This window comes from Centroberyx affinis, unplaced genomic scaffold (genome assembly GCF_046629955.1).
Source record: "Centroberyx affinis isolate AG114_WGS23_722 - 3 ecotype Tasmania unplaced genomic scaffold, CSIRO-AGI_Caff_v1 ptg003056l_1, whole genome shotgun sequence".
Classification (NCBI taxonomy): domain Eukaryota; kingdom Metazoa; phylum Chordata; class Actinopteri; order Beryciformes; family Berycidae; genus Centroberyx; species Centroberyx affinis.
In genome coordinates, this window is record NW_027281143.1 from 149,076 (window position 1) to 161,857 (window position 12,782).

At 46.1% G+C, this 12,782-nt stretch overlaps 1 protein-coding gene across 1 annotated transcript in view; it reads left to right on the top strand.

Moving 5' to 3' along the window:
* The window catches only part of trappc9 (trafficking protein particle complex subunit 9), a 171,338-nt gene that overhangs the window by 60,587 nt on the left and 97,969 nt on the right, over positions 1–12,782 (top strand). Inside the window, exon 18 of the mRNA XM_071537471.1 lies at positions 3,839–3,957. Coding sequence (XP_071393572.1) covers positions 3,839–3,957 — 119 coding nt within the window. The remainder of the gene's footprint in view (positions 1–3,838; positions 3,958–12,782) is intronic.

Genomic DNA, 12,782 nt, shown 5'->3' on the forward strand with positions numbered 1-12,782 from the left:
TCCATATTCAGTAAAGATAGATTCACCTTCCAGGAAAAGGTTTGTGAATGCGTAAACTGCAGGTGACAATGCAGAGATCCCCAGCACCTCATTGACCGGCAGACCTTCGCTAATAATGTTGTGATGTTTTCAAGTTTGACACTCCCAATCCACACCGTTGTGCCTAAGCACCGTCAGTGCGGCGGGCAATGATTTATATGCTGAGTTTAACCGATTCCCCCCAAGGCAGGTGGACGGAGAGCTAGACGGATACTGATGGGAGGAAGGTGGGGGGGGTTGGGGGTGGGGTGGGGTGGTGAGCGATGCCATCGTTAATCTCGCCACCCGTTACTCACGCGGTCTCCGTGCCACGGGACATGAAGACTTATGTGTGCCTCCTCCAAACAGGCTGCACGCCGTAATGGAGGCTGCAAGTCCATAAAGATAGCGTTATCTGTGTGTCTGGCTCTTTCCTTCTCTGCCACCCCCCAGTCCATGCCTCGATGCATATCTAATCTCTACAAATAGGATCTGGAGAATGAGGCAACAGCGAGGAGAGATTGTTCTCGTCGCAAGGGCCGAGCCGATCGTAGACTGTGACTGCCGCTGAGGACAAGTTCCACACAGTTAATGCGCAGGTTGACTTGGTGCCTTGACTTGATTTGTGGTTACACCTGTGGGCCATGAAGCTTTAGTTTCCCCTTGATCTGCAGCAGGTGGGTTGTGGACGGTTAAATGGAGAGAAAATGCTAATTAGCGTATATTATTCCATATTCGTTTATTGTCCCCTGACACTAACAGTGTGGGGTGGTAATGTGTTACTTAGTAACACGTTGCAGAAGTAGTATTAGTTTTCCCAAAAACGAGCAGTGTAATAAATGACTGTTTTGAGTTATGTGATAATATTGCAGCGTTATCATTTAAGCTGCTACCAGTAGAATATGAAACCTGATGACTTTGGCGACCCCTTGAGTCCCTCAGTGGATGTGTTTTACATCACTGTTGCACAGACGACTCACCAGTTGCTCCCCCTTTGCCGAGAGAAGACAAATATGTACACAAAAGAAGTGACATGAAACCGTCATAATGTAAATTTAATAATGGGACTGTAGTTGAATGGTTGATAAACAATACAGAAATTAGTAAAATTCTAATCACAGGTATGGTGTCTTGAAATATCTGTGACATGGTACCAATCAGATCTATAAATGCTTGATACCTATTGCTGTTAACCATCTTCATACCATCTCCTGGTTTGCATCCAGCCTTATGCTGTGTTTGAATTTACCGTTTATGCCACTATGGACTCACACTTAGACATCAATATGAATATTATTTATGCTACAGCTCATAGCTGCAGAATGTGCTCTTTCACATCTTGCCGACTTTCCAATTACATGTGCACTAACACTCAAAGAGAAGCGTTCTATATGACTGATCGCAATGATGAAGCTATCATTCGACTATTTAGCCTATCACAGAACTGGAGTAAAAATGACTAAATAAATAAAAGTCCAGTTGTGCGTAGGTACAGCGAGAAAAGAAAGGAATCTTCCTCCATTGCGGGTTCCGTGTGGATATCAGCTGTGATTTGCACTTCATCCTCCGCAGGTGGGTGGCTGCGGTTTAGAGAAATGAATGTGGTTGGGTACAGGTCACACAGCTTAACCCTCAGACAGCTATTCCGTGTGTGTGCGGTTGCGGTGAGGAAAGCCTGCTCTACTAGCGAGGAGTCCGAGAACACGTAACCTGGATCTGCCACGATATTAGCCCAGTTCTCTGAAGCCCTTGTTCATCCTGCGCCTCAGGCTTCCCGCAGCAATCGGGAAATAGTCTCTGTGGTTGTGAGTGAAACTGTGCAGAGACCTGGGAATACAGAAGGCTATGAGCTTTGGGCTTTAAAATTTTATTTGACTTTCATGAAACTGTGGTTAATTTCATTGTAGTACACATAGACCTATGTTTAGACTGTTGTCTGCCCTGGGGATCTATGGTTGTGCCACTTGTAGTCCAGATAGTCATGCTTAACTTTAACTTGTGTCAATATTAGAGCTGCACCGATTAATCGATTAATCGATTAGTTGTCAACTATTAAATTAATCGCCAACTATTTTGATTAATCGGTTTGAGTAATTTTTTAAGAAAGATAAGTCAAAATTCTCTGATTCCAGCTTCTTAAATGTGAATATTTTCTGGTTTCTTTACTCCTCTATGACAGTAAACTGAATATCTTTGGGTTGTGGATAAAACAAGACATTTGAGGACGTCATCTTGGGCTTTGGGAAACACTGATCCACATTTTTCACCATTTTCTGACATTTTATAGACCAAACAACTAATCGATTAATTGAGAAAATAATCGACAGATTAATCGACAGTGAAAATAATCGTTAGTTGCAGCCCTAGTTAATATTATGGCAATGTGACCCAGATATTACTTGGTTGTGTTTTCTGTGTTTTCTTTTTTTCCCAGAATCAAATTGGCTCTCCGCACAACATTAACTACTTGACATTTTCCAGAAATTTAGCTGAACACTACTAAGCGTCTATCTTACTAAGCTTCCATCTTAGTTTTAATCCTCTGACATTAGTCCCCGAGATGTGCAATCGTGACTGCTGTCGGGTTTTTCCCATCTCTATTAATGTAGAAGTCAAAATAAAGTTAAATTACTAATTCAAAAAATGTTACAAAGAACATAGAGCCATTTTAGTTTGTGTGTGTGAGAGATGTGCCACTTTTTGGACTACAGTTTCAAATTGGAAGCCAGTGAGCAACAACACTAAGAATACCCAGGCGGACAATATTGGTAGTTGACAAACAGATATGAGGGTGTGCATGCTTTTTTATTTGTATGTGTGAACAATCGCATTTGGTTATTGGTGGGTTTGAGCGTCTCTGTGCGTGTGTGTGGGTTTGCAGGGCCTGAATGCTGGAGCTGCTCCAAAGCCCAGCAATTTCCTTTCGGAGAGACAGATATGAGTCCACTGACGTCAGAGAGTGGGCGCTGCCGTCATTTTTGAGGATTGTCTGAGTGGGTTGAAAGAAGCAACCCCTGTGGTGGTGCCTAATGCAGCTGCTGATAATGCAGCTGCTCCTGTGTCTGCAGTGCTTTCTCTCAAGGTCTAGATTGAGAAAATAGTTTTGTTTTTCTTTTCTTCCACGTGCTTAGAATAACAAGCAAGAACAATGTTATCTTGATCTTTTATCATAAGAAATAGAACCTGTGGTTGTGCAGGCAATCACTATACCATTGCTTAACTTAAAGGGGAAATAAGTAAGATTTTTACTGCCTCATAGCACAAAAATGATCGTAATATTTCTCAGGGGGTGGAAAGGCTTGTTGATCAATAGGAATGACTCAATGATTACTTTGCCAGGTGCTGAGTTTTCTGGCTTTGAATACTCGCTGTCCTCAGGACACTCCCAATCTCCTCTCCCCACCTTCTCTCCATACATCCTTTCTCCATGCATTTCTCTGCGTTAGAGGACGAGCGAGAGGCCGGTGTCACAAGACATTTCAACTACAAAGGCTTAAAAAAAAGCCTTGTTCTCAAGCCAAAAAAGCAGCTAACAAAGCAGTATTATTATAACAATATTTTGCGTGGTGAATACCTTCTCAAGATGTTTCTGAAGGATCCACCCTGAAACACTTTAACACTAACTTAACAGCTATTGGTGATGAACATTGGATGTCTGCAATAGTTACTTCGCCTTAGTTTAGCATCACAAACTGCTGATATTGAACAGCGGAAGAGTATCCGAGGGTGGATTTCTTTAATGCCCTGTTAGCCGCTGTGTGTGCTGTATGTTCTGTACGTTCCTTTGTGCTGACCGTGCGGTGTTGCGCTGTCATTTCAGATGGGATCAGCGTGACAGGCCTGCCCATCTCCAGTCCGCTGCGCCAGGTCCTCAAACCCCGGGCGGAGACCAAGCCTGTCAGCAGCGAGTCTGGCAAGGCCGAGTACAACCACATCAAGGTAAATAAAAGATCCCCCTCTGTGATCACATACAGCGTTATTGCTTTTTTTTTTTTTTTTTCAGTCCCTGGACCAAGACACGAACACCCTTTCCACCCTGATACAGAAGACCTCGCACACAGGTGTTCGCCAGAAACTGGAAAAGAGGGCAAAAGGGGAGAGAGAGAGAGAGAGAGAGAGAGAGAGAGAGAGCGGCGAGATGGGAGATGGAGGCGGAATGAGAATGCGCGTGGAGCGGCAGGGGGAGCGAGTTGTTTTGAGGACTCGTGGATATCTGAGGGGCTGACTGAGCAGGTTCACCGAGTTCGCCCGCCGTGACTCATCTGTAGCAGCAGCAGAAGAAGAAGCCGCAGCGCCGGTGCCTGTCGGAGCCCACACTTTCAATCAGTGGGACGCAATTAACGACCCCCGGCGAACGCTCTTGATGCGGATTAGAACGCATCCACTCGCCCCCGACGCTGGGCCTGTAATTCAGAAGATGTAATTCATTACTCATTACTCGTTTAAAAAGTGGTATTATCGCTTATCACTCGCCGCGGTCATTTGTTACACCGCTTGTTACATTCTTTTCCTGTTAACACCCGCAAAATTGGCGTCTTCGTACCCTCTTAAGAACGATAGCTCAGTTCCCTCTCCTTTGAATGATGAATCTTGATTATCAGCCTCTCCTTCCACACTCCCATTGGTCACTCACCAGAATAGTGTCATGGCGCACACACATGCCACACAGACACAGCACAATCACATTGTCGAGTCAACCGTCTGTACAAAAGTGTCTTTGGGTTAAATAGGCTGTGATGGATAAACAGTGGATAATCTCCCATTGAGATCCTATGCATACTTTAAAGACCTAACCCTTATCTAACCAATAACACTCTGCTCAACCCAACTACCAACATCAGCATTCCCCTCCACACCTTCGCATGCTGTTCATCTCCCTTCTGGATGTATTGCATAACCTGTTGGATATCCAGAGCCTATAAAGGAAGCAAAGACATTTCCTTTATTCCCTCTACTGCCGCGTTCTTCCATAGCGAAAGGTAAGCTGGGCATTTTAATCAGCGGCTGTGCTTGTTAGCGGGAGAGTTTGACTGGCAGCTCGGGGTTTCATAGCAGATTATGGTGCTGAAACCTCGGCTGAAGTAATCCCAGCGCAGGCCAATTACGTATGGATTCCTGTCTTGCCGGAAGTCCGTCCATAAACCGGGTCGTGAGGATTTGCGTTCTCTGCTTTTGTTTCGTAGAGCAAGCGGCAGACCAGGAGGATTCTTTTGAATGTGTGCTCAGCAAAGCACCGCGCGCAGATTAGCCTGCATACTGTTTTTCCAGAGGCATAACCAGTGTTTCCGCTACATTCGATTTTTTTACCGCCGCTCCTGTGGGATTTCACAATTTGACGAAAAGCCGATCACTTTTATTCTGCGCGTAACCGAGGCTGTGGTGGTGAAAATAAACACATCCGTTATGGGTGTGGAACTCCTGAACACTGCTCTTTGGCAGAAAAATGTGGAAAGCAACAGCAAAGGGTAATATGTGGCTGGATTTCACCTTTTACATAAACATTCACAAGCTCTAATTTTATTTCTTTAATTGCAAGTTCCCCCGTCCCTGCCACCGCTGCTGCAAAACTTCCTCTGGGAAACACTGATAACTTATCTCTTTATATTGTTTTCATCTGTGTAACTCACACCTTCAGTACCCAGCAAACAGTGACATGCAGCTCCAACGTCAACCCAAACAAGCATCAAATATTCACTTTCAATATGATACAATATGTTCTTCACATTAAAACAGTTTTGGAAATGGATATCAGGAAGATATTTAGGTCCAATTTCATAAAACGATGCAGTTAGCAGCTATGGACGACTACGGAGGAGGTGTGAACTTTCATTTTGGCTCTATATTTAATGTCCTTTTCAACATTGGTGCAGTCCATCGTATCAACATCATTCAACATCATTCAGCATCTATTCGATATCAGAATGTCTGCTGGGTATCAAAGAAAAGCCTTGATACAGGCTAGATGAGTTAGATGAGTCTGTGACTGATGAATTATTAGACTTTTCCTCTTATATATAGCCTAGGTGTTTTGTTTTTATCATTTGGTAGACCTGGATTTACAACAACTATATTAGTGCCAGGGATTTCTTCCCTCCATATTGGTGCGAAAGATTAAAGTGGCTTTGTTTCATCTTCCGCGGCCCTGTGTTCTTAAGACCACCTCCATCCTCGCAGAATTTGGTGCCGAGCTGATCTTCCTGATTAGGTTTGTAATAGGAAGCGCTGATATTTTGCTCGGAGACACCCAGTGAACTTTTGTATTTCTCTCATTACTCCATTTTTCATCTGTGGCTCTGCATGTGTTAGACTGCTTATTGGATATGCATACTGCCAAAGCCCGGAAATGCCAGCGCTGTGTGGGTCTTGATCTGTCGGTGTGTGTGTGTGTGTGTGTGTGTGTGTGAAAAAGAATGAGAGAGATTTTGTGTTAGCTGCTAATAGTTGTTTTTTGGCCAATGAAAAGGATGAATGCATGCAAAATTGAAAGCCTCCCGGGAATACTGGCTGGCAATGAAGAATGGAAGACCATAGTAGAACATACAGAGTGCATCCTATATTTGGATTTAATCTCATATCTGTAAAATGTGACCTGAAATTCGTGATCGTCAGACTTGGATAATGGCAGTTTTATTTCAGTTATATGCTGCATGTGCTCCTACTTTGACGTAGGGAGCAGTTGTTGGCAGGTTTACGTAAGCATACGGACTATAGGGGAGTAAAGTGCAATAAATCACCGCTGATCTGTAATCAGCGCAGGTGGAGTCAACATGTCTATCTGGCTGACCTTTCATCGCTCACTCGCAGCGCCTGTTTTTTTTCAACCCCCACCCGCCCGGATCACAAGTGCCCGTGGGCTTGAAAAATGCGCGGGGCGTCGAAGGGGGGTGGGGGGGCGGATTCAGCGCAGGTGAAGAGGGTCTGCCTTTTCAAAACGCGCTCGTTTCGCTGATTATTTACACATTTTCAGTGACTCATCCCCGGGAGACCGAAAGGCACTGGCCGGGGGGCTCGGTTTCTCCGACACTGTCACTTACTTCTCTCACCCCGTCTCTCCACGGCCCTCGCCTCTCTCAGTCCTCCTGCCTCTCTTCAATGAGGGACCGTCTTCTCCTGACCTCCTCGAGCCCTCTTTTGGTTGGACTGTGCGCGCGTATGTGTAGGTTTTCCGCATTCGAGTGCCGGCGGCTTTACTGCATTTTACGCAGCTCGGAGTATCGCCGCGAACGTCACCGCTGGAGCACCCGTCTTGCGCGTGAATCAAACGGCGGCAGCGGAGCGGGTTTTATGAGGATTCGGACCCCCCCCCCCACTCCCATCTGCTAGGGATTTAGGTGAAGCACCACTTGAGTGACAGGCTGGGAGTTGGAGAGAAAAAGAGATAATCCCACCTTTTTGTGATTGCATATGACTCACTGTAATTCTGGCCGGCGTGCAGTCCTGCTCATTCACTTAGCCTCCCTATGAACCTATCTCCGACGGACAGATGGCATCGGGGGGCATTTCAAGGGAAGCTGTGATATTGAAAGAGCGAGGCCCCTCAGAAACACCCGCGCACTATCTTCCAAACCCCAAACGTCTGGGGTGTCGCGAAGCTGCAACCAATGCTATTTTTTGCCATCCCTCTCCGTAATGCTGTGTTATTGCAATATGGAAGTCGCCGTTAGAATATAGATGTGTGCCTCTGAGGCTGTCGAGTAAAAGAGCCTGAGTGAGAGGGGGCTATTAGGTGCTGTTGCCAGTAGCAGGGGCCTTGGAGCACACAAGCACTGTATGACCCTGTGACTCTTGGCTGTCTTTTGCAGATTTTGAATACTTAATCAAACCAAATAGGGATGTCTACCTATCCAACTCAAAACACACCGCCTCACATTCATTTACAGATTCATTATTGGACATATCCCTAATTTAAATGATTGGTTTTGGCCATAATTTTGATGGTGCAAATCAGCTGTCAGAACCATAACCAGTGGTCCCCAGTTCAAAATTTGTCTAGTTTTGTTTTATTTGTTTGCAGATTGCTGGTAAACACAAGGGATGTATATACAGATATTAGCCTTGATGACATACAGTTTTAGAAGACATTGATCTAGTCTTGCCTTAACCAACTGTCCACATTACATTAGGGAGGGTGGATAATGCCTCGCTATGAATTGATTCATTCTTCTTCATCCATTCAACCCCCCCCCAAACCCTCCAAACACACACGCACACACACACACACAAAATCCTAGGTAAGCAGTTTTTTAATGATAAAGAGTGTCTCTCAGTGGCTCTGTGCGGTGAGAGAGCGCCAGGCCTCCAGACTAGGCACGCTGCCACAAAGAGAGAGAAGGGAGAAAAAGGGACAGAGCCTCTTCAGGGCTAATCAAATCCAGTGGAGACAGAGGCAGCGTCGGCTGCCTGCCTGCCTGCCTGCTATTTTTAGCTCCCCAGCCCTGCCGACGGCAGCTCAGCTCTGCTCACACATACAGAAGTTCTTGATAGAGATATTTATAACTGCCACTGCTGTCTGCCCAAGTGTGAAACTCCTGCTGAACAACCAAATGATTTTCTGTTTCTTGGCTGGCGAAAAAAAAAGCTTTTCTCTATTCCTTCTTTTTTTCCCCTCCTCTTCTGGCTTGTTCACCATTAACTTTTTATGTGAAACAAGCCTAAGTCTGCAAAAGTCTGCATTGTAGTCTGGGGTTCAGACGATATTGGTTTTTGAAGGCTGATACCGATTTTTTGGATTGAAGCTACTGATAGCCATTATTCTGTGCCGATATTCACTACCTTCCACTCTGAGTGTTTTTATGCCAAAAAATTCCAAGACATTACAAGTACTCAGTATTTCTGCCAGTGTTTCTTGTCAGGGTGGAAAAGCCTCTGAAACAGCATTTAGGCCATGGGATGCTAAAACTCTCTAATTAAAACCCAGGCTAATACTACTACCACTGATAATAATAGTGATGATGATAATAATAATAATAATAATAATACTGGCAAACTTGCTCGCCCGAGGATTTGAACCATGTTGATGCCAGGGTCCTGCAAATAATATCAGACAATTCTCTTTTGGAAGTAATAAGGAAAAGCTGATTGGATAATTCACAAGGTTGTTACACAATCACAAGGCAGGCCAGTGTCACCGTTATCACCGTCAGATGCTAAAATCATGTTTTTCTTTTAAAAGTACAATCCGCGATTGCTGGAATTGCTGGAAATACAATTAATGACTGATCGATGTTCTTTTACTCTGTAATTAGAGACTGTTCACGGGGCTAAAATGCTGCACTGTCCCCAAATAATCTGGACTCAGAGGAAACAGAGAGGCGAGGGAGAGATTTTTCCCACTAACCCACAGTCCGACAGGTCCGTTCCCTTGAGCCTATTGACCGGTGAATAGTTTCAGCATCTTCCCCATCTGGGACAAAACCCGAGACCGACACATCCCCGGTGACGTGCGATTTCACCGATTTATCCTGTTGGTTGTGCGGACGAATGTTTCTAGGACCGCGCGTGCATCGAAACGTTGATGTTTAGTAACACACGACGACTCCATGGATTCAAGCGAAAAACTGTGACCGTTCCATTTGTTGCAGCGTATACTCTCAGTCTCTATGGACACGGCCGGTGCGATTCCGTCACACGGATCACCGGTCACCGTTAGCCCGAGCCTCTCCGGCCCCCTCCGGTCCATCCCAGCGCCTTTTCCCCCGGGGGGAAGCTGCTCGACTCGCGGTGGCAGCTCGTTCTTGCCTCCTTTGCAAAATCTCCTCTGCAGTGTGTATAGTGGTTCATACAAGAATAGCTGAAGTGTGGACTCCAATAAAATGCGGTTGAAAATGTTGTCTGTTACATCTTTGACAGTGACATTCCTCTCTTCGGCCATAGTCACCTCAAATTAGTAGAGTTGGTATGTCCAATTGTTCACCTATGGAACTACTAATGAGATGTCTGTTGTTTTGTGGCATTACCTTCCTTTAAATTCTCCGGACTGGACACATTCCCAAATAGTCTGTCCCTGCAAGCATTGCATGGCTAGCTGCTGGGAGTGTTTTTAGATGTTGGGTGCTTCTTGGGGAGCCAGAGGGACTTTAACTGGCAAGGGCATAGCTGGAGGTCAGTGAGCTAATCCCACAGCTGGTGAGGCACACAGTGGGCTAGTATTTGTTTGCACGTCTCCCATTGTGCTTATAATGCTTTATTGGGGCCGGTCTTCTAAAACCTGCTACTCCTAGACCCACGAGCCCACTTTAAAAGATCTGTCAGTCTGCTGCATGAAGTCAAGAGTCGATGTCTCTTTTATGTGTCATGCTGGGAGATTAGTTTCGCAATTGATTACCCTGTGTCCAAACCTTACAGTTTCGAATGATGGAGTTTCTGGAGCTGTTTTGATGTTGCTGGCAAGGGCCAGGTTGAAATTTATTTATTTTTATATTAGATGTGAAGCAGCCATTTCAGCATGATTTTGCTGACATTGGTGATGCTGTATTGCCCGTGCCGCTGAGAGGAGTGGACACCAACGACCGCTGTTTGAGCTCATAATTACTCACCGACTAATTAGTCTTTGCTCTCCACCGTAAAGCAAATATCATTGGGTGAAAATACAGATCAAGCCCAACTCTTGTTAGACCTTGCTGCATTGTGGACATAGCTTGTTAGGCTGGCTGATGATGCCAAACTGACTTTGGCTGTAAACAAGTCACTAGTCCTTTATTGGTGTTTATTCAGCTTTGACTCCAAAGAGCGAGAGAAAAAAAACACAGTATGATTCACTCTATGATTAGGCTTAGAGTGTACCCAAAGATCTCACTCTTGACCAATTGGGAACTATATTGTAGTTTCCACTGCCCCGGAGACATTTAGAAAATCAGGTATGGAGCAGAAAACTCTCCTCAGACCTTTCTTTGGGTTTGATTTTTATGAGCATGTGTGACAGAAACTCTGGTGTTATTTCCAGTTATAGCAGAGGAACAAGACTTCTGCACACTTGGCATATTATTTCCCAGTTCGCTCCACCGTTCCCCCTTAATGAGAATGCCCTATTGAGAGTTTCCGCAGTAGCGTGGCTTTCTACCACCTACCGAGCATGTCCCCGCGCCATTGTTACAGGAAAAAAAAAAAAAAAAACCTTTACAAAAGTCGCAAAATCTCATCAGGGTCAGCTCGGTGCGGCTTGGATTTTTCTGTCGGAGTTTCTTCTGTCATGTTTTGAACCTCCTCCCTTGGGAGATTTTGACAAGCAGCTCCCTGTGCTCTTGGCAGTTGAAAGAGTTGACCTTATTTAACACAACTGTCTCCACTGACTCATCATAGGGACAAATGGACTAAACATCCCATCCATCCTTTTGGGTTGGGGTTGCTTCGTGTAGTGTGTAACTATCCGTCAGTCCGTGTGTGTGTGTGTGTGTGTGTGTGTCTATATTTAACTTTTTGGCGCCGGCTCTTGGAAAGTTTTCTAGCTGTGAATTTGTCTTGCCTTTGCGTGGAGGTGCTTGCAAAGAGGAGATGGAGGAATCTGAGATAATTAGGACTAGGTGTAATCTGGAGGCAGTCCTTACTGATTGTGGGTTGCTGCTGCACCCTGTAGAGGAAACTGATTGACTGTGCCGCTCAGTTATATTGAGAAGTACCCCCCACCCCCGCTTTTCAATTTATCAGTATGGTAGCCTGTTTTCTTCAGGCTAGGCCCGCAACAACCTGAAGCACATCCCTCGTGCCTCGTTGAGAGATGAAGGGAGGGAACATGAGCGAAGAGGAACCGGGAATGACGGATGGGCCGCGGGGTGGCGGCTGTGTCATTGAGAGGCGGCGGTGATTACGGCACGGAAAGGCCCGCGGGGGATTTCGCGGACGGCTACGTCTGCCCGCCCGTTGTGTGCGAATCGCGTATCGGAACTCGGGAGGAGAGACTCGGCAGAGACCCCCTCGCTCCGCCGTCTCCGCGGACGCCGCATCTGCTTCCGTCCCCCCCCCCCCGTCCTATCACTCCGCTACAGAGATGCAAGCAGGGGTTGGTTTTCCCATGCCCCAGGTACCAGTTTGATAAGCCCGAATGTAATTACGTGCCCCATTCTTTTTTTCAAGCGGGGGGGGGGGGGGCTGTCATTGCAATCACGATAATAGAGTGCACAATTCACACCATTACGCGTCCGCTTTCAGCAAAAAGTCCCCGCGACCGCTCGAGACGATACGACTCTGCGTGTTGATTATTTTGCGTTGTGATTAATATTTCTTGTAGGAGTTGGCTGCCGGGTGTACATAACTCCCGAAATAAAAGATCTCATTGTATGAGGCTTGTAAATATTACAGCAAATTGTGAATGGGAGCGCTTGATTTCCTTTGAGAGCCAGCAAACCAGCAAGCCTGCCAGGCAGCGGTGCGGCGGGGAGCGAGATGGTCGGCGCGAGGCTTTAGTTAGATTACGTTCTGTGCGGTGTGAATGCACACACACACACACACACACACACACAACACAACACACACAGACAGACATGTACATACCGCCGTTTCCCTAAAAACGCCCGTGGTGAAAGACTCGAAAGTAGTCCGGATTCCCATGAAGCCTGTAGCGGAGGCGGGGAGAGGGGGGCCGCCTCGTCCTGGCGTCCTGGCAGCGACCCCACGATTCCCTTCCCGGATCTACTTATCCAAGAGACAGAGAAGGAGAGCGAAGAGCCGTACATCACTTCCCTGATGACCCGCCGCCGTCTCCGTCAGCGCCCGCTCTCCGGGCCTCCGATCCGTTACCGCTGGCCAGAAATGATCTGGACCATTAAGAG